At 39.8% G+C, this 23,673-nt stretch overlaps 2 protein-coding genes across 3 annotated transcripts in view; one reads left to right on the top strand and one right to left on the bottom strand.

Annotated features, from left to right (window-relative positions):
• The window catches only part of LOC121515909 (dedicator of cytokinesis protein 2-like), a 247,197-nt gene that overhangs the window by 151,038 nt on the left and 72,486 nt on the right, over positions 1–23,673 (top strand). The gene's annotated exons all lie outside the window — the stretch shown is intronic.
• LOC121515910 (INSYN2B protein) overlaps positions 1,363–23,673 on the bottom strand; it is a 43,021-nt gene continuing 20,710 nt past the window's right edge. The window contains exons 2-4 of the mRNA XM_041796855.1: positions 17,615–19,497; positions 12,100–12,174; positions 1,363–3,261 (exon numbers count right to left, since the gene is read on the bottom strand). Of these exons, the coding sequence (XP_041652789.1) occupies positions 3,078–3,261; positions 12,100–12,174; positions 17,615–19,161 (1,806 nt within the window). The 5' untranslated portion in view covers positions 19,162–19,497 and the 3' untranslated portion in view covers positions 1,363–3,077. The remainder of the gene's footprint in view (positions 3,262–12,099; positions 12,175–17,614; positions 19,498–23,673) is intronic.

Here is a 23,673-nt window from a genome sequence, read left to right as displayed (position 1 = left end):
CACATTGAAGAAAGGCAGCCGAGTTCACATCACAGACTGTAAAATGATTTTATGTGTGAGCGAGTGGAGTTGTTGAAATCTGCTCCTCATTTATGATTGGTCCCCAAAATCACATGGTACGGCAGGAAAGACATGTCCGATTGGTCTCCAAATTCACGTGACACAGACAAGCCAAAACAGTCTGGAGGAGAGAGCCAGGGAGACACTCGGGGGGGATGCTGTGGTGAGACATATTTTAAAGTACTCATTTGGCCCCTCTAACAGGGTATCAATACCAAAGAGTACTTTGTAAATATCCATATATTGATTCTCCCACCACTACTACCATCTCACTAGCTTTTTCTTTCAGTAATGGATTACTTTTTTGAAAAAGTAACTAATAACAGCTTACTTGAACTGTAATAACTAGAAAAGCACTCAGAGAGTGCAGACCTCTGCCATTAGCCCTATCTCCCAATAGTGAAGAATCCTTGAAAACATTCCTGGATCCAGATGGTGATCTGGATCACTCCCAAAATCTTATTTGCCGATGACTCCCTCCCCGGTGGAGTGGAGACATGGTGAGGCAAAGCACTGGCTTCGCTACATGTGGACTGTCATGGTGGAAGCACCCATGGTCTCACCGGACAACTGAAAGTCATGGCAGAGGGTGAATATTGCTCTATTCCTCCCAGCATTGTGAGTATTCTTGCTACAATTCACCGTCTTTCTCTCTGTTACGCTCTGACTCATCTCCTCGACCTGGCGTGCGTCTTTGAAACTCTATATACTCCAAAACTTTGACTAGAAACACACCAAAAAATGCTGCTGGGATTGAAGTTACTCATGTCCGCCATCTCCTGGTGTAAAGTGGTAACAGCGCAGACCTCCGCCATTAGCCCTATCTCCCAATAGTAAAGAATCCTTTAAAAAATTCCTGGATCCAGACGGTGATCCGGATCAGTCCCAAAATCTAATAAGTTCTTCCTTATGCCATTTCTGACATTTCCTGAAAATTTCATGAAAATCCATCCATGACTTTTTGAGTTATGTTGCTAACAAACTAACAAACAAACCCATCCGATCACATAACCTCCTTGGGGGAGGTAATAATGCATTACGCTACTCGTTACAACAGAAACATTATCTGAGTACTCTAATGGAGTATTTTGTTATGTTACTCCCAACACTTCTTCTAATACATGACACATCCAATTATTGGGCCTTTGATGACTGTGGTTGGAAGGATGGAAATCAGGCTGAAAATTTGGCATAATTAACATATAGTGTGTGCCAGACTTTAATCCAGTCCTGTCTGTTTAAAAAAACACCCTAAATCAAAGATGAGATCAACAACAGCACTTGTTGTTTAAAATACACACTTTAATTGTACATACAAGAGGAAGATCAGGAAGAACAGGGGCATCATGGGAGCTCACAGACTGTTTTAATTGGTTAGTGAGTGTGGTGTCATCCAGGATTCTCATTTGTCGTCCAAAAGCAGCTGAAGTAGGCCCACGTGAGATAAATGCTAAAACTAATGTAAATAAAGCATTGATGTGTAAACTTGTTTCTTTAAAACAATAGTGCAGCAATGTGATGGGAGAACTAGAGATTGAATTTTTTCTAGCAGGCATATCAAACAAAATGTGGCTTGTGTTAAAACGTCATGTTCTTCAACCTATTCTGATTATATTTGGCTTCCTAAAAGCATCTTTTGGTCAGAATTTCTAATCAAATGACATTTCTAGGCCTAACAGGGTATATAGAGTTTAATGGAGCTGGCCTGCCATTTCCATTTAAGCATCACTTCTATTGCTCTGATGAACCACCTGGTCAAAGTGCAGCCTGAATGCTACAGAACAAAATAGGTATTAGTTTATTGGTACATTTCACATTATCGTGGTTAAAGTTGTTTTTGTTGTATATTTTTTATCAAAAAGATTGAACATGTTAAGATTCATCATCAGATATCTTACAAATCTTATGAAAATAGTTCTGGCCTTTTACTTTACCACTCTTGCAAGTAAAGAAAAACACAGTCAGTAGTTTGAATGTAATAAATGTAGAGTTAACATATGCCTTATTAGCTAAGAATTTGAAAATGTTAATTGTCTTTGAAACATGAACACAGGCCAGAGTTAACAGTGACAGGATATCTGGTCCGCCTCCTATTTGCATTAGTTCATAGATGAATTGTTATATTTCTGCATGTGTGTTGTAATGTCTGCATATCTATGCCTCATTATGCATCTATTTGTATGCACCTTTATCTGTGTGTGCGTGATCTTACATGGAAAACATAGCCATTTTGGATGGTAATAAAGGACAGAATCAATCACTCTGTCAGGCAGCATTGACAGAATTTATAATAATCTGACTCGGCCTGTCAGTCTGTGATCAGCTGCTCATCACATTGTCTCTTAATGTATTCTTAATACAATCACCATGCTGCTCTCCAAAAACCCTGATACCCTTCCAGCCTGATCTCTTTGTTTCCAGAAGATCATCAGATTGTCTACTCCCAATCTGCCGGCTCTTCACTTGTTGCTACATTAGATTTTTGGCCGTCTTGCTCTCTGAAGTCACAGTTTTCCTATCAGTCATTTAATTCCAAAATTGCTACCACTTCCTTCCCCTGCTTATTGCTGTAAGATTCATCCCCATCATCAGTCTTGGCTGAAATCCGTTCATTCATCTGTCCATCTGTCTAGACAGCCACTCAGCCGAGTGACAAACAGTATGCCCGTCTGTCATCCAAGGTGTCTCTTCATCTCTGTCGGAGGATTGTTCTGAGAAACAGTATCTTCATTTTGTGTTAATCACTCAAATGAAGCAAGTGATTTTTTCTTTCTTAACCTCTTTGACTGATCTGAAAGGACAGTTCACCAGCCTGTTTGGCCCCCTTGTCTTTCTCTGTCTCATTAACTGGTCCCTTGCTGAATATTTTTACAGCTTGGAATGGGTTTGAAATGTGTCCACTGGTTTTAATGACATGTAAACTCACTTCACACCCACAGGACCATGAGAGAGAAGCTTTATTTCCAAACTGTGCATTCTCCTTTGATATAATCATCCTTGTTGTGGTTCTTCAAAGTTCACAGCCACCAGAAACACTTCTTACGGAGCTTCTTTACTCGAGCTTTGGTGCTGGGGCGGCTCACGGTGGAAGAGGCAGGCGTAGGCTTGGGCAGGGTGGGTGCAGGCACATCATACTCCCCCTCCAGGGCCTCGATCACCCCCTGGAAGCGTCCCTCCTGCTGTCTGAAATCATGCTCCACACTGCAGAGGAGAGAAATATAGAGAGAGTGGCTGAAGGGGTAGAGGAGGGTGCATGATTTAGAGATTGTGTCACATCAAGGCAAATTTATTTATATAGCTCATTTTTTTCCCCAAAGAGATTAGATGGAGGGGCAGAGAGAGAGGATGAGCAGAGGGGTGTGAGGAAGATTTGAGGTCTGCAGAGCAGAAAGAAAGATTAGAAAGAGAGGGATTGAGGGGAAAGGTGAGCAAAGGAGTTTTAGTGACATTAAAATATAGTTTGAAAATGCTGACACTTTAAGGAGAGGTGATACTTAAGCATAATGTAGTTTTATATAAAGATGTAAAACCATGATGTGTTCCTAACTCCCATATATGCAGCTTCAGCACACATGCATTCGCACAGGTCTCAGCCCAGCACTCATTTCACATCTGTAGTATTCTTCTCATGCAGCTATAGATCACAGACTGCTGGGATGAGAGGAGCGGGAGGAGAATAAAAAGGAGAAGAGGAAGGAAAAGGTGTGAAACTGGAAGAAGAGGAGAGGAGAGGGGAATCTGAAAATGGGGAAGCAATAAGAAGGAGTAAAGAGGAATTTTTTCTCTCTTGTGATGTGTTCAAAGCAGACCCTCATGGCTTTCTTTTTCTATGCTTCTCTCACAACCCCCCTTTCCCATCTCTCAATATCTCTCTGAAGTGTCCCCTGCTGCAGGTCATAGTGTAGTAGACTGAGTTTCTGCTTGTATTAAATGTGATTTTGTGACAGTGGTTGTGTTTATGTATTTGAGATAATAACACTTACAAGTTTTAATAGTAATCATGATAAAATTCCCCCACAGATACCACTGTTCATATTTTAATTATCTGTTTTAAAAGACCACCATTAAAAATCACGGTAAATCATTTCAGACAGCACGGTACATAGGTTCTTTTTTGACGTGAATGGGGAAAAAAGGTCCACAAATCAACCAGAGATGTACACAAATTTAGTCTAAATATGTCATGATTTGTTCAAATTTACATTAAGAAAACAAAGTCAGTTTTTGATAAGAAACTAGGGATCTCGCTAGATCCAAACGTCACAAGATTTCTCGTCGAGGTGAAAATCTTGCAAGATCAGTATTGTGCAGACACCAGGAGCAGCATCTCACCTGACAGAAAACAATACCAAAGTGGAAGTCATAAAAGATCACAAAGATGCCCTGGAGACTCTAAAATTGTTAGTTTGACAGATACGGAGCTGATCTGTGACTCATTCAGAGCACCGCTCCATCCCTCACCCCCTCCTCCGCGTGCGCTACTCAGGGCCGCACACGATCTGCCAATGCATAATAAGTTCATCGTAACAGTCCAAAATTATGAAATGCTACTGCTTGAAACCGGTGCAGTCTCCACAAGGTCGTGTATGTATGTGCAAAGACTCATTCATAGTGCTGCTACTTGTGTCTTTGTAACTTTGATTCAGTCGCTGCTTGTCATCATGTCTCCTTCTCTTCTCACCATCTGTCAGTCACAAATCCATCAGCTGTTGGCTGTGCTATCATCAGTCAGCTTAACATGAGTAGCGCGACGGGCCGTTGTATACTGCAATGATAAACTTAGCAAAACACATTGTCTGAGCGCCGTAGAGTCAATTGTTAGCTCCAAAAACTGAAGTTCTAGCTCCAGTTAAATGCACCCTGTTTGTTGTCTGACAGCAGACAGAGCAGAGACACACACTCGCTCACCAACGCACACACATTAAAACACACCCTCATCTGTGCAATTACTTTCAAAATAATCTAAAAACTTTCATTATTATTATAATTGTAGCAATGAGTGTGTGGTGTAGTAAAATAAGGATGTGGTAGAATATTAAAATAAAGGTTTGATTTGGAGCATTAAAATGTCAGTTTGACTCAGAGTTAGACAAGAAAAACTGTGTTTAAGCCTTGATAGCCTATTCAGTACAGACCTGAATGCTTCACGATTATGACCTTCAGCCGTATAAAGGACATATTTTTCACTCATATATTTTTTCCAAAATAAAAAAAAGGTTAAAATCTTGTCAGCCCTTGTGTCTTGTGGGCCCAAATCGCATCTCGTCTTGTGAGATAAGTGTCTCCTCACAACCCTATAAGAAACTTAAATAAATCCAGTTAAGAGGATGAGAAATGTGGTTGCTTTTTTCAGAAATAGAATAACGGGGTAACTAATCTCTTCTACTCATATCATACCACTTATTTTGAAAAGGATTGTCATTTTGTCTTTCACACCAAACAATATAAAAGTATTGATGGTGCTTTTGATAACGACTTGGATTGGTTGGCGCTTTGGATTAAAAATGTCATTTTTATATCTGTTTTTCTCTGGAAACTTTGGTACTTTTCTGTCCTGTCAAATGTAAATGTAATAGATAATCTGTCCTTTTAAGCATGTGGTATTGATAAAAATATCACAGTACTGAAAATAACTAAAAAAAGATACATTTTGGGATATTTTGGGTCTTTTTATGCCTTTATTTAGAGAAGAGGACAGCGAGGAACAGAGGACAGAGTCAGAAACAGGGATGAAGGAGTTGGTAATATGCAGGAAAGCTGCAGGCTAGCTAATGTTAGCACTGCTAGCAAGGTGTGGCAAAAGGCAGCATGGAGCAAATTTATGATGAAGTAGGGTGCAATTTCAGAAAACATAAATCTCCTTCAGTGACTTCTTTTTCAAGCCCAGAGGACTTTGATACTCTCCCCACTGAGCAGCAAACTTCATGTGCTCCCTCAGCCGCTGACATCAGCTTTCTGGCTCTACAAGTTGCAGGTGTTGTTCCAGCTTATCAGTGCAGGGATTAAAGTTCTCCATGGCTATGACAAATTCACACAAGTTTGATGGTGTTTTAATAGTGGCTGGTGTCCCTCTGATGAAGAAACAGGGTGAAGGGGTGATATTAGGCTACTTTCTTTTCAAAAAGCTGTTTCTATTCATTTCAGTCAGTTTATTTATCTTCATCTTGCAGTATTGCCTAGAAAACCTTTAATGTGTTGAACCTTCAGGTCTAGACTCATGATCATTGACTCTAGATTGTGGAGACATCACTGCATCAAAATCTAAATTGAAGATTACTTTACGTATTCTAACATGGTCAATCATGACTTGCCATTTTTTTCCTTAAACCTAAATGTTTGCTGTTATGCTTTGTAGTTTTATCTGAAATGCAGAATTTGAGATAAAGGTACTTAGAGATTGTAGTATGGCAACTCCTCATTCTTATTTCAAAGTAAGAAAGCTTAATTTGGGTACTTCAATAAGAAATACTGCTGGCATTTTCTACATTGTTACATTTTTATCCAACAATCAACATAAAACATGCAAAACTATGTGGCTAATGAAATGGGTTAGAAATTGAAAGAAGATCTTTAAAATATTTTAAATATTAAAAATTATTTAATTTGACATCAGACTTTCTACATAAACCCTGAATTTATGTTTTTATTATCTTCAATGCGTTAAGACTTCCAGGTTAATCATTAGCGGGAACCCCTTAAGTATGTAGTCCATGTGCTGCTAATTTGATTTGTTGAGTTTTTTTTTATTTTTGGGGCTTTTTATGCCTTCATTCATATAGGAGGACAGTGGATAGAGGAGGAAACAGGTATGAAAGAGTGAGGGACTGACATGTGGGAAAGGAGCCACAGGCTGGACCTGAACCCGGGCCACACCTGAACTGCGAGGCCATTGGCGCCGCTTATCATGTTTTTTAACATCAAACTTGATGAAATTATTTGAAATGATGAATTTGCACTTTTGGTAGATTTTTAGCAAATTCTAACAATACTGTGATAATACTTATCCTCTTGATATTTTAGGTCATGCTAATGGTAATGTGAAATTTTAGTATTACTACATCTCTAGTATGTGTGTGTGTGTGCTGAGTTGGATTATAGGGGGTGGAGCTGCAGCATACAGAGGCATGGCATCTGGAGTTAATGAGCCAAATGATAAGGGAAGGAGAGCAGAGAAAACTACCCCACCCTCTCCACCTTCAGCATCCCAACATCCCAACACATGCACACGTGATACACAAACACAATCCCCTGACGTCCAATGTGTGCATCTTCCACAACAAGCCAACAAGGAAGACAAGGGAATGTATAGGGAGGGATTATCCTAAGGGACGTGGGGGGGGTGGGAGGGGCAGGCAAGCTTTAATAAAACAGGGCAGAGAGGCCAGTGCAAAAAATGGAGTGAAACACAAAGGCACAGGGGAGGTACAGGAGGACAGGAGAAAAGAGGAAGGCAGAGAGGTCTCTGTTCCCAGAGAAAGAGCATAGCTGGGAAGGAGAGAGTTTGGGAAAGAGTGAATAAAGAGGGAAATAAAAGCTGTAGTGGGTGCAGATGAAGGGAGATGGCTGCCATGAATAAATGATAACAGTGACTACACACACTCAAAGAAAAGCAAAGATAAAGTAGTCCACCTGTCCTACATTCACTCAATTTACTGTCTACTTTGTTCCAGGATGGAGGGCCTTTTTTCTTTGGCGGGCCTCTCTTTACCTACACACTTCATTTCACTCTGTAAATCTCACCTAACTACCCCTCTGCGCTCATGTCTACTGCTCTATCAAGTACAATCTTCTGCATTTTTGCAGCTGTATGCATGACCGTGACAAGCCTTCTAAATGTTTAATCCTTTACTTTCTTGTTAATATAAAGGTAAGGTTGTGTCATTTTTAGCTTTAACATGTGTGGATGTGTTCTAAATTAGCCTACACATGTATATAAGAGAGCAGAAAGTGAGAAAATACTCAGATTTATTGTGTCCATATGTCTGTGTGTGCGTTTGAGTTGTTTAAGTGCTGTGAGGAAACAAAGCAGCCGTCAAAAGTTCCTGTCGCCATTGTCTCTCATTGTACAGATTAATTAGGACTGACAATAGCAAAAACATCTTCAGGCAGCCAGCCCACATCAAACCCCGTTTTTCCTCCACCAAGCATTAGGATGGATGTTGGAGTCCCACGCGTAATTCATCCTCTGCTAGCGTATCTCACTTTTCCCTATCTCACATTCTCTTTACCCAGAATCCTCTCTGAGGGTTTGATAAGGCTAAGAGTGCACAATCAAACAAAAAGAGCTTTTATGTGCCACATTTATCTTTGAATGTGTGTTTTCTGAGTATTACATATGTGATTTTTCTGATGTGGAAGTGTAAAATGATTAGGGAGCTAATACTGCAGATCCATGTCGTTAACCTCCATCACAGAGTGTGAAATATATACTCATCTTTTATTGTTGGTATATTAAAGACTGTGCATTAATGTATACATTGTTGTGTGCAAAAAGAGCCTCAGAAAAGTTTTCTTGTGATATGCAACATTTATGTCTACATGATTATATTGGCATACATGCAAGAGAAACAAAAGGAAAATGGGGCAGGAAGGAAAATCTCTGAAACCAGGAAGGAAGAAAATAAGGATGGTAATGATGTGAGAAGCAGCACATACTCTCGAGATTTAGTTAGCCTTGAGGCCTTGAAATTTCCCCCCAAAATGTCTGAAGTGATGTAAATTTAAGGCATGAAAAGAGCTGCAGTGTCTTTTTTACTGTTGTTAAATGTTCTTCTTTGTTTCTAGGTTATAACAGTTTTTTGCACTTCACTCTTAAGGCCTTTGCACACCAAGTCATTTTCACAGGAGTGTTTTTGGGTCTGTAATCCGATTAAAATGTTGTATACTTAAACTTTGCACACTGACTGTAATGAGTTTATTTTTGTATTCTCTGCGAAAATGTGTAGAACTTGTCAAATGGTTTCATACTGCAAAGACAGAAAAGCAGTTATAATGACACTGTGGCTCTTTAACTCTTAAAAAAAACACTGACAGAGATCTTCATGTGGCACAAGCTTGTGCTTCATAGTGCTGTGCCATGTTTGAAAGATGGAGCACCACTTTTCCATTCAGTCTTTGTAATGTGGCTGTGAGTAAGAATGTTGGCCTTTACCGTCCATGGTTGATACTCTCATAATACATTGGAAAATCACACTATGAGGTGTCAGTAGAGAGAGAGGGAGAGACAGAGCAAGCAATCGAGAGAGAAGAGAGCTACAGCCATTGTTCTGGATGATCAATCACCCATTTAAATGACTCAGGCATGTTCCAAAACAATACTGGCAGACGTCAGCGTCAGTGTGCAAACATGATTAACAAAACATAAGATTGTATCTATTTTTTTAATGTGTGGCAATTTTTTGTGTTGGCATTGCCACTGATTGCCTGAATCCATTCAGTTCTGATTCACAAGGTCCTGATTCAATTCGATATCAATTCATGTAGGGATGTTTCAATTACAAAACCTATGTTGTTCCAACATTTAAGAGATTCTCAGAGAACTGCAGTTGGAAATACTACAAAGAATGTTCCAACCAGACATGAGATTTGCATTAAAAATTAAACCCCTAACTAGTTTTTAAATGACTAATTTTCCTCTATGAGGCACATCTTTAAATCCAAAATGCAGCCTGATATCCTCTTTCAGTTTGGCTGTGCCATTATTGGAGCACAGTTGCCAGGCTCATATGGGTTTTTAAGGCGGAGATAAGTCACTTACTGCAAGTCCAACTTAAAACTCTTATTCTTAAATGAATAAAGATAAAAAAGGTAACTGGAAACATTGTTTACTTAGTTTGAGTAATTCTATGATTTATAATTAGATTAGAGCTTATAATGTTTTTAATGTGTTAGTAGTACTAATAGATGATGGTGAGTGCAGGTCAAGTTTTAAGCTAAATGAGTGACGCAAGTCTAAAACTGGTTTCGTGAAGAGCTGCCAGGAGAAGGAAATGGTGTATATTAAAAGATTGGTCTTTGAATGAAATGAGTAGAAATTGTATTTTTTTAAATAATCAATCTGAATTGGAGAATCTATTTTTTAAAACCCATACTTAGCAATTTTTGACCTTGTGTGCAACAGCCTTTATTATGCTGGAGATATGTATATATGGAGGTGTGTTGTCTCTCCAAATTCTTTCCAATATATTTGATTTACCATAGGTGGACTCCAATCAAGGTGTAGAAACGTCTCAGTGACGATCAAGAGAAATGGTGGGCACCTGTGCTTGATGTGAAGGGTTGTTGCAGATGCTCTGAATACTTACAGTATGTCAATGTGATATTTTAGGTTTTTATTTTCATAAATTGCTTCAGACTGCAACATTACTGCACACTTTCTGAATGCACTGTAAACACCAGGTGGTAGTTCTGTTTTTTATTTCATTTTTTTGGTTTGTTATTGAAGCTCTTTTTTTTTAAATTTAATTAATTCTTATGAATATTTTGGGTAAGATAATGCTTTTTCTAATTGAATGAATGGATGTGTAATGAAAGTCATGTGAATGCAATCAGTGATAACATTCATAATCACATTTTTAATCACTGCTTTTTTTCTAACAGGCTTACCACAGAATATTCTATTAATTCTTAAATGTGACAGACAGACAAAAACATGTAAGTTATTTTGATATAAAATTACTTCAGTCTGTAAAAACAGAGTATAACCTGTTGGCCACTAATCAATCAACTGAAGTCTTTTCAGCTTTTTACTCCTTGCCTCAATCTTCTGCATTGAGAGAAAGGGCAGAGAAAAATCATCTGCATGACTTTGTTTACATCTGTGCACATCTGTATGGATCTATAAGGGGATGAATACATTGCCATGTGGCAGCACTCTCCCTTTGGTCTTCATTACAACTTACTGGTCTAAAGATCCTGCTGCGTTAATTAAGATCAAGGGAAGGAGGAAATTGGATGAGGAAGAAGAAGGAGTTAGAGAAGTATGTGAAGAGATGAATAAACTGAGCACTTGAAAGTAGAGAAACACTGTAGGGATGCTGATGTGGGACTGCTGCAAAGCAAGTATTTTTGTGAATTATGGAGAGCAGGAAGGATAAGGGCCTTGTAAATGGGTGTTTATCCCTTGTGGCCACCAAGTGCGGTTTGAATAAAACTGTAAACAAGGAGAATTAGCGTCAAGACTTTGGTGAATGCACAAACAAGGAAGGTTTGAGACAGATTATTCCTCTCTCTGCCTTTTTTGCACTGGTGAAAATGCGCAGCAGTATGGGTGTTCAGAGCAGAGAAGGTAACTTGACATAGAGGTGGGTCTCAGGTGATTAAAGCTTTGCCATTTGACAGATGGAATGAGGTGAGGATGTACAGATGAAACCAGATAGATTGAAAGTTATGGATGAAAAGAGAGACTCTGAGCAGGTATAGGATGAAAGATGGAACGATTTACATAATGAAAAAATGTGAATAAGAGAGGGATGGGGATGAGGTGACGGAGGGATTAAACTAAAGTGTGTGGTATTGGATTGTGAGTGTGGGGCTTTGTAAGTTACAAAGGATCTTAGAGTGAAATTAGTTATTTAGGTCACACTCACAAGGGACGAATGGATCAGGAAACACGCTCATTTAGGTGCTGAATTAATGTGCTTGTTTGCACAGAACGTTCTTTGGTGTGTAAATAACTTTCCTGGAGAGAGAATCCCCTTTAATCTGTAGAAAACTGTACGTATTCATTTTAATGCAGATGAGGGAGATCACTCATGGTTTCATTGCTTTTCTTATTACAGAATATATTGTGGAGGGAGTCAAATTATCAGAGAGGGAGAAAAAGGGCAGAGACAGCAGGATGCCAGGATGAAAGGCTAATGAATATAGAACAAAAAACAAAAGATTTGCTGAATAAGTGATACAACCTGAGACAACAGGCAACAAAGGTGTACAGTCTGCTAGGAGAAGTTTCAGGACTGTTTGTTAAGCCTTAGGAGAGAAGGACTTGTCTTTGGTGGGTTATGTAATGCAGTAAGCTCATTATCTGGATCAGGTTACCTGTAGATGATGCAGGCTGTCTTTTGGCAGGTGGGGCAGTTGTTTATGTCCTGACCAGTTCTGTATGAGCTGCGACTGCAGAAACAACAGATGCAAAACATTCACACTCTCGCAAGAGTAGTTTAAATATGTGCTCACATAGAAAAGAACTTAACATCTGTTTTACAAAATATTACAAAATCCTTTTGACCACTTTTCCCTTGTCCTTTCAGTCACAGAGTAGTTAGCTGTGTCCAAAATCACTCCTTATTCATGATATAGCACACTTTATAGTGAATAAGGACACTACGTCTGCGGTTCTCAACTAGTGGTTCCGGACCCAAAGTTGGTTGTGGAGCTGTTTTTAGTGGGTTGCAAAGTTGTGCTTGGGAATAACTGCATTATTAATTCCTTTCAGGGGAAACAAAATCTCATTTTAATGTGTTAATTTCTCAAACTGTAAAGGAGAAAATGTTGATTTACGGTTTTTATAATGAAACACTTGTCCTATAGTTTAGGTAAGTCATGCTTTGCCTATGTACAGTATATATATACATATATATATGGTGCAAACTTCAATGTTCTTTGTTAAAAAATTTATGTTGGTGAACATTTTCAGGACTTTAGGTCATGATTGCTCATATAAGAGGCGGTCCTAGTGCAAGAACAACAATATTTACCAACTTGCAGCATGGTTCAAAGCTTTAACGAGCAGAAAGTGGCATTGACTACTCTCCTACATGACAGACGGATGAGAGGAGCACAGCAAGCATGAATCAGAGTATTTTTAATTTGTTATTTATTGCTAAGGATTTCAAATTAAGTAATGTTTTTCAAGGGGTACACCACATTGTTGTTATGATATTGGTATCATCAGATATTAGCTTTGAAAGGGAATTATTGTATCGCTAGGATTGGCCAATATTCATTTTTTAATACCGTCATATCCACCCAAAATTTTATTTTGTCTGGAGAAGTGTCCAGAATCTGTTTTTTACTAAGCAGATGAGTCCGCTATATGGTCAACTACAGACAGCTTACTATATATAATAATTGAGAGTATGTGTTTTGAGACACAGCTACTGTATTTCTATATATCCAACTGCATAAAGTATTCTTTATACATCAGCTGCTAAAAACCTCATTTATACATAGAATGTTACGGGGGAGTTAAATGGTGGGAGAGACTTGGTTAAAATTTTCATCTCTTTCGCTGATGATTATCATCAGTATTTATCACCCTTTCCACTTACACACACTTTATGCATCAAGACTACATTTGTCTGGGGAAAAAAGAATAGTTTGTGCTCTTTAGTTTTTGGATGTTCCCCAACAAGCAGGATTCAAAGTCCTGCTTGTTTGTTTTCTAGGAAAATTATTTTAAATATTGCTACCAGAGGCTATCCAGGCATGTCTAGTGAGAAGCCAAGAAATGTTAAAAGAAAGTCTTCAGGGTTATTTTGTCTTGCTCTTGGAAAATAGCTGTAATATTATGTTTTTTTTTTTCTTTTTAATGAAAGGAAAATAACACGGAAAATGCAAACAGTGCCATCAAGGTTGAACAGGACTACAGAGAAAGAGACGGCCAGAAATGTTGGGCAGTAAAGTCAAATACAAACATCTGACAAGCTATCACTGACTGCTGTCTAATTAAAATGCTGAATTTTGCCAAGATATTTTGGCTGGCCCTCCACTGAACTGTGATGAGGGAGGAGCTGATTTATGTTGATAAAATAGACATTTTAATAACATGGAGAGATACACCATGCGACTGGCATCAATTTTCCACCTCCCTCCAGTGTTTATCAAAGACAACAACAGCAGGGGGAGATGGGACTTTGCTAACGAAGGAGATTCAAAGAAGAAGCTGAGCCCTGCAACAAGCTTTTAGCTCAGCAGAAGTGGTTATCACAGCGACTGTTTAGGAGTCTTTCATTTCTGGAACAGAGTCAGATACATGGGGTCCCTTTTGCTTGCTGCTGCTCTTACTTTTTTCTAAAGATCTTTTTCTCTCTTTCTTCTTTTTGAGTTTCCCACACATATCATGGACATCATAACAACAGGCATACACAGTACAGTCACTCAGGGCAGGGCAGCATATCCACTGAGTTTAGGAGCCTTATTGTGCAGCTTAAACATTAATTGCATCTCTCAAAGGTAATCTGATTGGGATTAGCTTGAAGCCAGAGACATCTGTTACAGGGAGAAGGAGGGATAGTGGGAGTAAAAACATAAAGAGGGGGTGTGGGTGGAGTTAGAGTGATCTATTTTGAGATTAGGCAAAAGGGTAAAGAACTTGTTTTAGAGTGTTTTGGAATGAGAAGAGGAACCAGAGGACTCAAGAGTTTAAAAGGAGTGGCGGAAAAGGAAGAATTACTGACAGTAAAGGTGAAAAAGAGGTGGAAATAGAGGTGAAGAGTAAGGGGAGGGGAACAGAATAGAGTGAAAGTCAACACATGACAGCAGGAGAGAGTGATGGACAGGCAGGAGGGGAAGATCAAAAAAAAAAGGAAGAGGGCAAAGGAGTGATTCATAGCAGGGGTGATTCACATGTGGAGGAGCAGAAAAGTAAGGAGAGAGAGAAGGTATTCATTAAGAGGTAAAAGCAAAGGTGGAGAAGGGGTGAATAGCTCGAAGCGAGTTTAAGAGCATCCGACATCGAGGAGGAGGAGGAGGGTGCCGATTAAAACGAGGGAAGTATAACTGGGATGTATAAAAAGAAAAGAAACAAGCAGGAGAGGATGATTTATGGATAAAAAGAATTAGCAGGAAGAAGAAAGAAGACCTGATTAGTTTAAGTTGTTAGGCATGTTAATGTTTCAAAGGGAAAAGTCACCTCCGGGAGAAGAAACCCTATAAGGTTTATAAGATAAAAGGACAGAGAGAGGATCTGCTAGCATTGACTACTGCCTGGCAGGTATCATATATCCCTGAGGGCCTGAAACATGCACAAACACACGCACACGCACACACCCACCTCTTCAGCAATTCTCCACAGGCCTGACTGACATTTAAAATCTATTACATGGACTTGAAAGCCTGTTGGTATATATATTGCTATAAAAACTCAAATACACCCTCTTTTTAATCCTGTGCACTCTCTTGACATCCTCACTTCTCCTTCTCTTTATCACTCTGGCTTACTTCCTAACACTCTCACTTAAACACTTGTTTTTGCATGAATATATCCCCTGCTTGTTCATCTTTTTTAAACAACCCTTATCTTGGTTTTCACCCTTGTCCCCATGTGTCCGTCTTTTCAATTTCAGGCTTTAACTCTGAACTTGTCAGATACTATTTTGGCCCTTCTGATACAGATACTAATTTAGATCCATATGCTTGAGCACTGGTGGAGACCAAGTAGGTCTTTGATAGTAGTGCAATTAAAGGATGCATTAAATAAAGTTAGGAAACCACTGATGCTTTGTCTTTCTGTGATTTACCTGAAACCAGCTGATAATTGGGGGCTCAAGGGCATGTGTCCACTAATGGCTTTTTTTGTGTTGGCAGTGCACTTCCCACTGTCACTTATGGTTGCTAGGTTTTAAAATATGACTCACAGCACTTCAGCTCCTTGTAATGACCAAAAGGTCTGTTTTGAATTACTCAGAATACTTGATATTTGCTTTTATTCAAGCATATTTCGCCAAGAGGATGTGACAACAATTTTAAGGAATCATGCTCTGGCATAAGCTGCAGCTTTAAGTCTGGAAATTTTACCCTTGAAAAGAGGAGCTCAGAACAGACGGATTTGTTCCTTCTCCGTCATTGTTGTTAACATCAAAGTGCCGGCCCCTCTTGATTTTGATTGATTTGTGGCTGAGGAGGAGGTGATATTGATGACAGCAGCTGTGCTCCTAAAGTTAAACTACTAAGAGTGCTGTAAGCATTTAGGCCAATTTTGAGCTGAGAATGCTGACGGCTGAAAACCCTGAACCAGTGCGGCACTAAGAAACGGCATCAGTGGACACAGGTCCTGACTGGTTGAGCCCAGTTTACACCAAAAGTGAATAAAAAACAAGTTTAACTCCCAACTACAACGTTTTAATGCATATCAGTTCAGACTGAAGATGCATCATTTTCAAAGTTACAACTCTCACAGTCACTCAGTTTAAAGGGATTTGATTCTGAAGTTACTGCACAATAATTCTGTCTCAACAAGGACAACACCACACACTGTTTCTGTTGTCTTGATGATGCATAAAGCTGTATGAGGGTGCACTAGAGTGATTCATCACTGTATCCCCCACGTCATCACCATTGAAGGGTGGTGCAGAAATGTCACCGCGCATATGAACACAGAAATGCTTAGCTAGCTCAGTCTTGTAATGACTAAGGCTGGCCACACTATATGATTTTAAGCCCAATTTAAGGTCAGATTTGCCTCCGGTGACAATCATGGGGTTGTATCCTGAGTGGAAGCTCATCACAAACGATTATTTGTCTGAATGATCCTCAAGTGTGTGGTGTCATCACAATTATTTTACTCCTCAAAATCGCTTCATAGCTTCCCAGACCACGCATCGTAAATATCAGACTCATTTGATATTTATGATTCTCGGTCATAATGCCCAAAACAACCAATGAGAGTGAGCAGACCAGGATGTGCCACCAACCGGGTGTTACGTAGGCGTACTTTCATGGCTCACAAACATAAATACAACTCTGCCTTCCTTTCAGCCAGAAATTCATCCTGATTGTTTTCCTTTTTTTATGTTTTTTTTTTTTTTTGCTGCAACTGTAACACATGTCAGGACAGCTTTTGTGGAGGCCCAAGCCAAGGATATCAATAAACCTTTATGTTTGTTTTTCTTCTGAAGTCACATGATTACGTGAGATCGCTGGCAGGTCGGCAGGTTTGTGGTATCAGTGGACTCCTAGTTTGGCTGTGTCATAGTGTGTGCTCTCAGAGGATTATAAGATGAATGATCATTGAATTTCGTCCATATGTTTGTGGTCTCCCACATTTTTAAAATTATTTAAGGTTTGAAAATCGTCTAGTGGGGCCAGCCGGAGATATCTGATTAGAATAATTCATTTTCCACAGACAAATTTAGCCCTACAGCCTTGCATTTCTCACATATTAGCTCATACAGTGTTGCACATCCTGCTTACGTTTGCAGCTTGATGGAGGAGACAGGAATGTTTACAAGCTGAAGTTTCCATGTGAAAAGTAGATAGATGTAACCATTTCCAGAATTCACAGCATGATTATATCTAGAAAAATATCTTTGAATTAATATTTGTCAGTGTTTATAGCCTATCAGAATGATTGCTTGCAAAGTCCAAGCCATTTTAAGCTGCTGAATCAAAGTCAACGTTGACAGCTTGATTTGATTGACAGTGACTCAGATCAGACAATTGCAACCATCATAACAACAAGTCTTCTGAACCTGGCTTCACAGGCTAATGTCAGTGATGGTATCTATATAGGAGTCTCTGAATCACGCAATCCTTTTTGGTCCATTTTATGCTTCATCCCCCCATTTTTATATTGTCTTTTCACCTTGTCTAGATCATTTCCCTTCTCACTTACCCTTCGCTGAGTGCCTTGCTCTTCTCCAGGTCTTGAATAACATTGAGAAGCACTTTGATCTTCTCCTGATTGGACATCAGGTTCTCCTCCACACTCTGCAGCTGCCTCTCCAGTGGTGCGTTCACTGTGTGTCCAGTCAACAATCCTCCTGGAGCCCCGTTACATTGTGCTTTCAGATGAGTCTTACAAGGCAGAGTGTGGTCGTCGAATGATTTACTCTTCTGTTTGGCATAGCCCTTGAATTTGGACTGTTCTGAGGATGTTTGTTGGGACATACTTGTGGCCTGTGGGGGGTTTTTGGTTTGCGCTATAGGTGTGGATGGTTTGGAACTGGTGAATTTTGGAGAGTTTTTTGGTGGGAGTGTCGGGGTGTTTGAAGCTGGAAGTTTATTAGTGATATGGGCTGATGTGTACTGTTGTCTATGTTCTTCAGTGTGCTGGGTTTTAGCTGAGTCATGCGTGTGTGTGTCAGTTGGTTCAGTCATGTCTGCAGACAGCGTGTGTGTTTGTTGTACATGTGTGGTAGCTATTCTCTTCTCAGTGGTGTTGTGCAGGTGTGTTTCTGCTGTTTGCGTGGCTGAGTCCTTATAATGTGTGAAATCTGCAGAATGCGGCCTTGTTTGAGGCTTTGAATCTTTGCTTTTGTTTTGGAAATGTGCTGTGCTATTGGAATGTGAGCTGTGGGTTTTTGGTATAGTGTGTGACAGCTGTGGGATTTGTCTAGTCTTTACTGATGTGTGCGTTGAGCTGTTTGCTGAATCAGTGTTCTTCACATGTGACTTGGAGTCCAGAGAAGATTCTTTCCTCAGCTGGTTTTGAGCTGCAGACGTCTTCTGTGGTGGATTAGGTAAAGTCTGGCTTGATGATATTTGATTGACAGCCCTTCTGCGACATGCTCCTGTGCATGGTGTAATCTGTGATCGTCTCCTTCCACATGTTGCACACAGACTTGGAGGGGAAGTGGCCATCACTCTACAGGGCCGTGGTGGAGTGGCGTGCACAGTTGTGCAAACACTCCCTGTCTTTAACACAGAGCGATGGCCTTGCCCACGTAAAGACTGCACCCTTCTCCTCTCATGAGGCTGCTCCTTGGCATCTGCAGCCTCAGAGCAAACCCCTCCCACTGCATCAGAGGCTACCACACTGCCATTTGTATATCGAGCTGTCCTTTTTGCTCGTATCTCCTTTGGGTTTGTCCGTATAGTTTTGATTTGGCAGTAAATCCCGCTGCCTGACCCCTGCGACCCCATGTCGTCCTGTGTCAAGCTGTTGATCTCGTTCTGAGATGTCTCCTTGGACACTGGCAGGCTGCTACTGTCACTTTGGATTACTCCCGCTTTCTCCACTGTTGTTGTTTTGTCTGTTGCCATGGTGACTGGCCGAAGTGTGTTGACTGGTTGGCTTCCGTGTCGTTTGATGGAGGGGAGAGTCCGCAGTCCGGGAGATGTTTGCACCCCGACGCTGCACAGCGGGCCCCATCGCCCCCCTGCCAGGGGAACCCCCAGCGCAGGCACTGGATTGGTTGGGTCAGCCACCCTTCTGCCCATGCTCCTCTGCAGGTTGGCTCAGCCCCCTGCAGAGCTGAACGGGGCGGAGTCCCGCGGTGACATCAGCCAGTGTCAACAGGACTGAAATAGGCAGGAATGTTTCCAGCTTTTGTTTATACAAATTAATTTGTTTGTCTGTGGGCCAAGGGAATTTGTGTGTGCAAGCTGAAGACAGAAATTCAATATCCAATAAACTCTCAATGTTCTTCCATTAATGACCTCCTTACTACTTCAGCTACTTTTGATTGGACATCACTATCAAGGAGTTGCTCAGTCTCTAACCAGTGGGCCGAAGATGATGAGGTGGGAGGTTTTCTTGGGCATTGCAGGTTTGCTCTGGAGAGAGAGAGAAAAAGAGAGAGGCAATGAACGAGTGAAACGGTAGAAGAAAAGAGAGACGAGGAATAAACGGTCTGATTGGCAAAAAGACACAGACATTAGGCACGTAAAGCACCACATAAAAGCTTTGACCTCGACTCAATGCACACGCTGACCAGATCGATAGAACTCCATCAAGCTCTTATTAGAGCAGAGGGTCTGGAGTTACAGCGGCAAAACACTAAATCTCATCAAGATGTTTCTCTTCAAGAAACAAAGGAGACCAGAAATTTATTACTGCTAATAGTGTATGTCTCTATAAAGTTGCTAGGTGCACACACAAGCCAGGAACTGTCTATAAATCATGTATGTTCAGGACCACGTGTGCTGTTGCGATCTTTTATTACGTGATGACAGATAGAGTGTGGCACATTTCATTAATGTTGTTTACTTCACTCAGCAGTGTGATGCATCATGACTTGGCACATCTCATGTAAGCAGTTTGAGGTCTGTCTGATGAGGTTCACTTCCTATTAGTCCCTGATATTCCCGGTTTTCACTGAAATATGCACAATATGTGATTTTTGGTCAAATGTTTCAGGACTAAATTAAGTTTGTTGATTTTTTTCCAAATGTGAGCAAATTAACCTTTAGATTTCAATCACTGTGAAAAACTTTAGAACTGATTTTGCACCATGACATTATGAGCTAAGAAAATTGGGGCGAGATAATATTATAACCCATTTTACTCAGTAGGAAATTGGGCCATTGCAGCAGCACATATTGGCAGGGTACATACGCGCATTCACAAAGACATAGATACTGTAAGAGAGGAAATGCAAGTTGTTTGTGCCTTGAAATGCAATTTTTCATATCCTTCATTATCACATTTATATCTTCCAGGTTAAACATTTGATTTATCAAAGATAATTGAATCTCTCCCTCCTAGCACTGAGCATAAATGCCATTTCTGTGGCTCATAATTCTTGCAATTATGTGACTTCAAGACTCCTCTTACATTTTAGTCATGTTCTAGATCAAAGTCTGACATTTTCAGGAAACTTCCATTCGTCCATCCACATTTAATTAGACGCTTTTACAGCTGTGATCTTCAGTGGCACTCAGAAGTATATTATTTACAGAATATCCTTTTTTTCATGAATATCCATGTAGCCAAATGGTGAAAGAACCGACCACAAAAAAAGATAATAACCAATTTCATTGTTTTCCTACTCCTTTTCCGACATTTATGTTCATTGTTTTCTGCTGTCCCCTCTGTTACAGTGCCTACAAAAGTATTTACCCACTTGGATGTTTTACCCTTTTATTGATTTCATAAATCAAGAGTGGCCAATATGATAGGCTTTTTTGACAAAAAAAAAAAAAAAGTAAAAAAAAGAAAAATTAGTGTGGTAAAATACAGGAAAATCCTGAAGGATAATCTTATTCAGTCTCTAAAAAAGACTAAAGCTTAGGAGAAGATTTATTTTCAAGCAAGACAATGACCTGAAGCATACAGCAAAAGCTACACAGAAATGGTTTAAAGACCTTGTAAAGTGAAATCCAAAGTTTTTGTCTTAATACACTAGATATGTTGGAATATGGTTGCTGTAAACATGTGAAAACTTTGAGCTCTACATGAGACTGAATTCTGGATTGAGACCTTGAGAAAGTTTTTCACCTCTTTCCTGGCTTGGTTTCATGTGGGCGGGGCCAATATGTGGGCACATGATGTCATGAGCCCCTCTAACACTACAATATAAAATCACAGAGCAGTTCATCTCAGTAAAGTCTGTTGTTAGCTGATGTCACTGCCTTTATTGAAAGTTAACAGTCAGTTAAATGCTGTTGTTTTTTGTTCGTTGTGAGGTAAATTTGCCAAATCCGTCAGCCACAGTGATCTATGGACCATTTAAAGCACAGATGTCAAACTCAAGGCCCGGGCGCCAAATCTGGCCCCTGGAACAATTAAATCCAGCCCACAAGATGATCTCATAGCGTGGTGAATGCACAGGTCACAACTTGTCCACGAGAGCGTTTTGGAGTTGTTGGATTGTGTATTTGATGAGTTTGATGAGGGAAAGCCGGAGTACCGTCTGCTTACATTGAGTTGGCACCGCAGATCCGAACTCGGCAGCACCAATCTAGAAACAGCGTGCACCGACAACTAAAGGTAATGAACCTATTACTAAGACTATAGGAATAATGGCAATGGGCGAATTTGCCAAAATGTTGAAGTATCCCTTTAAGATTCATAATTGTATTTTTAAGTGATATTTTGCCCTTTTTAACTAATTATTTTGTATTTTACCTAATATTTTCAACCCCAAACTTTGACGTCATAATCATAGTTTTACCTTTTAGACTCACAATTTAAAAATTTGAAGCATATTTTGAGTTTTAATTTCATGATTACAAATTTTATTTCATATTTTGACCTTCAAAACTCATGATTTTGACTTTCTTTCTAATATATTTGCCATTTAAAAATATATTATTTTTCAATTTCATGTTTTGACCTTTTTAAACAGTTTATGGTTAAAAAGGTGTCACTGTTAGGCTCTCAGGTTGGTCCTGAATCCAGAATCCGGCCCCTGCTGTGATTGAGTTTGATAACCCTGATTTAAAGCATCATGAAAGAGATTCGGGCCAGAAAAAGGACTTTGTCTCTTTTTCTAAGGTCAACAAAAGGTCAGAAGGCAGGCTAATGGCAGGAGTGCCTTTAGCCTCTTTTTTAATCTCTTTTTTTTAATTTGAGAGGATCATAATTCTCCTGAGTGGGCATGGCTTCATCTTATTCAATAGACACACCCACACCATGCTGGAGCAGAATTTACTGCCTCATTTGGTAAATGTAGAGATGTGTTATTTGACTGAAATGTGACCTGGGGGGTTCATAACACAGTGCCCAATCTTACAACAAACCTAAATACAGATCTATTTTCACTTTACAGGGTCTTTTAGGACAACAAGGTGAATGTTCTAGAGTGGGCGAGACAAAGCCCAGACTTCAATCCATCATGCCTGATCCCCTTGTAGCCTGGCAGGGCTTGAGCTGTTATGCAAAGTAGAATGGAGTAAAATTGCAGTGTGCAGATGTGCAACCCTGATTGAGACCTATCCACTATCCATCTGTGCACTTCTAGACTAGTCCAATAGTTAAAAAAAGATTAAATATGGCCTCAATCACATGTCACTTTGATAACTCATACAAGACTAACAAAAGTTAAAAGCTCCTTAAAGCAAAGACATCTGATTCTTATAAAGTTTATTTTAAAAATCTGCCTCCCAGCATGCATCATCCCCTTAGCAGTTAAAAACGATCCCCACTAATGGACACACACTGACTCATATTGGCTGTGATGAGTCTGAGTGCTGAACTTGTACTGCATATGTATTCAGGAGCAGAGTGATGCACATGTTCCCCCATAGCGATTCTCTGTCTGACCTATATTGACTCATCTTCAAGCCTCATGTCAAATGCTTGTCTGACAGCCAGAGCACATCTAAAAAATGACATTCGGTTCTTTTTATTCTCTTTTCTTTTCCTGACAGACAGTGTAATGAACATTGTCAGACTTTTTTCATTTTAGGTTTCGTTTAAAATCATTAAATATTAAAACTGAACAAATACAGCTTTGTATGCTGGTGGGCCTGTCCATAAGCTGAGGTAGTGATGGAAGCAAGTTCATTTTGGCCTCTTTTCAGTCTTTATTCATGTTTCATGAAACTTTTCTACGTGTTTGCTTGAATTACAGGCTGCAAAGTTGCATAACTGTCCTCAAATCCATCACCAAGAGACAGCAGAGCTTTAAAGTGTAAGGTCTTTATACATGTCACTATAAAAGGGGTTCTGCTTTAGTGACATATTGCTGCTATTTTTAGGAATATCTTGACAGTCCTCTTGGCTCATGGACTGCCACATTGCGCAGGAGCTCACAGAGGGTCACATGTTATTGACAGCTCAGACTGTTTATGACTGGTTACCATGGTAATTGGCCTTAGCCATAGCCACAATAATTTTGACGAAAAGGTCACACATAAGCCCAGAAGTGAGTAGTTTTTGTTTGAATTATCCATTAGAGTGTGTTGTGTTGAAATCTACACAGAGTGTGTTAGTGAGTATATGTTAGTGTGAGACAGAGAGAGATAAAGATAGTGTGAGGAAATTATTTGCAAATGCAGGCTGTCAAC

The sequence above is a fragment of the Cheilinus undulatus genome, linkage group 10, assembly GCF_018320785.1.
Source record: "Cheilinus undulatus linkage group 10, ASM1832078v1, whole genome shotgun sequence".
Lineage (NCBI taxonomy): Eukaryota > Metazoa > Chordata > Actinopteri > Labriformes > Labridae > Cheilinus > Cheilinus undulatus.
Note: the sequence above shows the minus strand (reverse complement) of the source record. Positions and strands in the feature narration are given on the sequence as shown.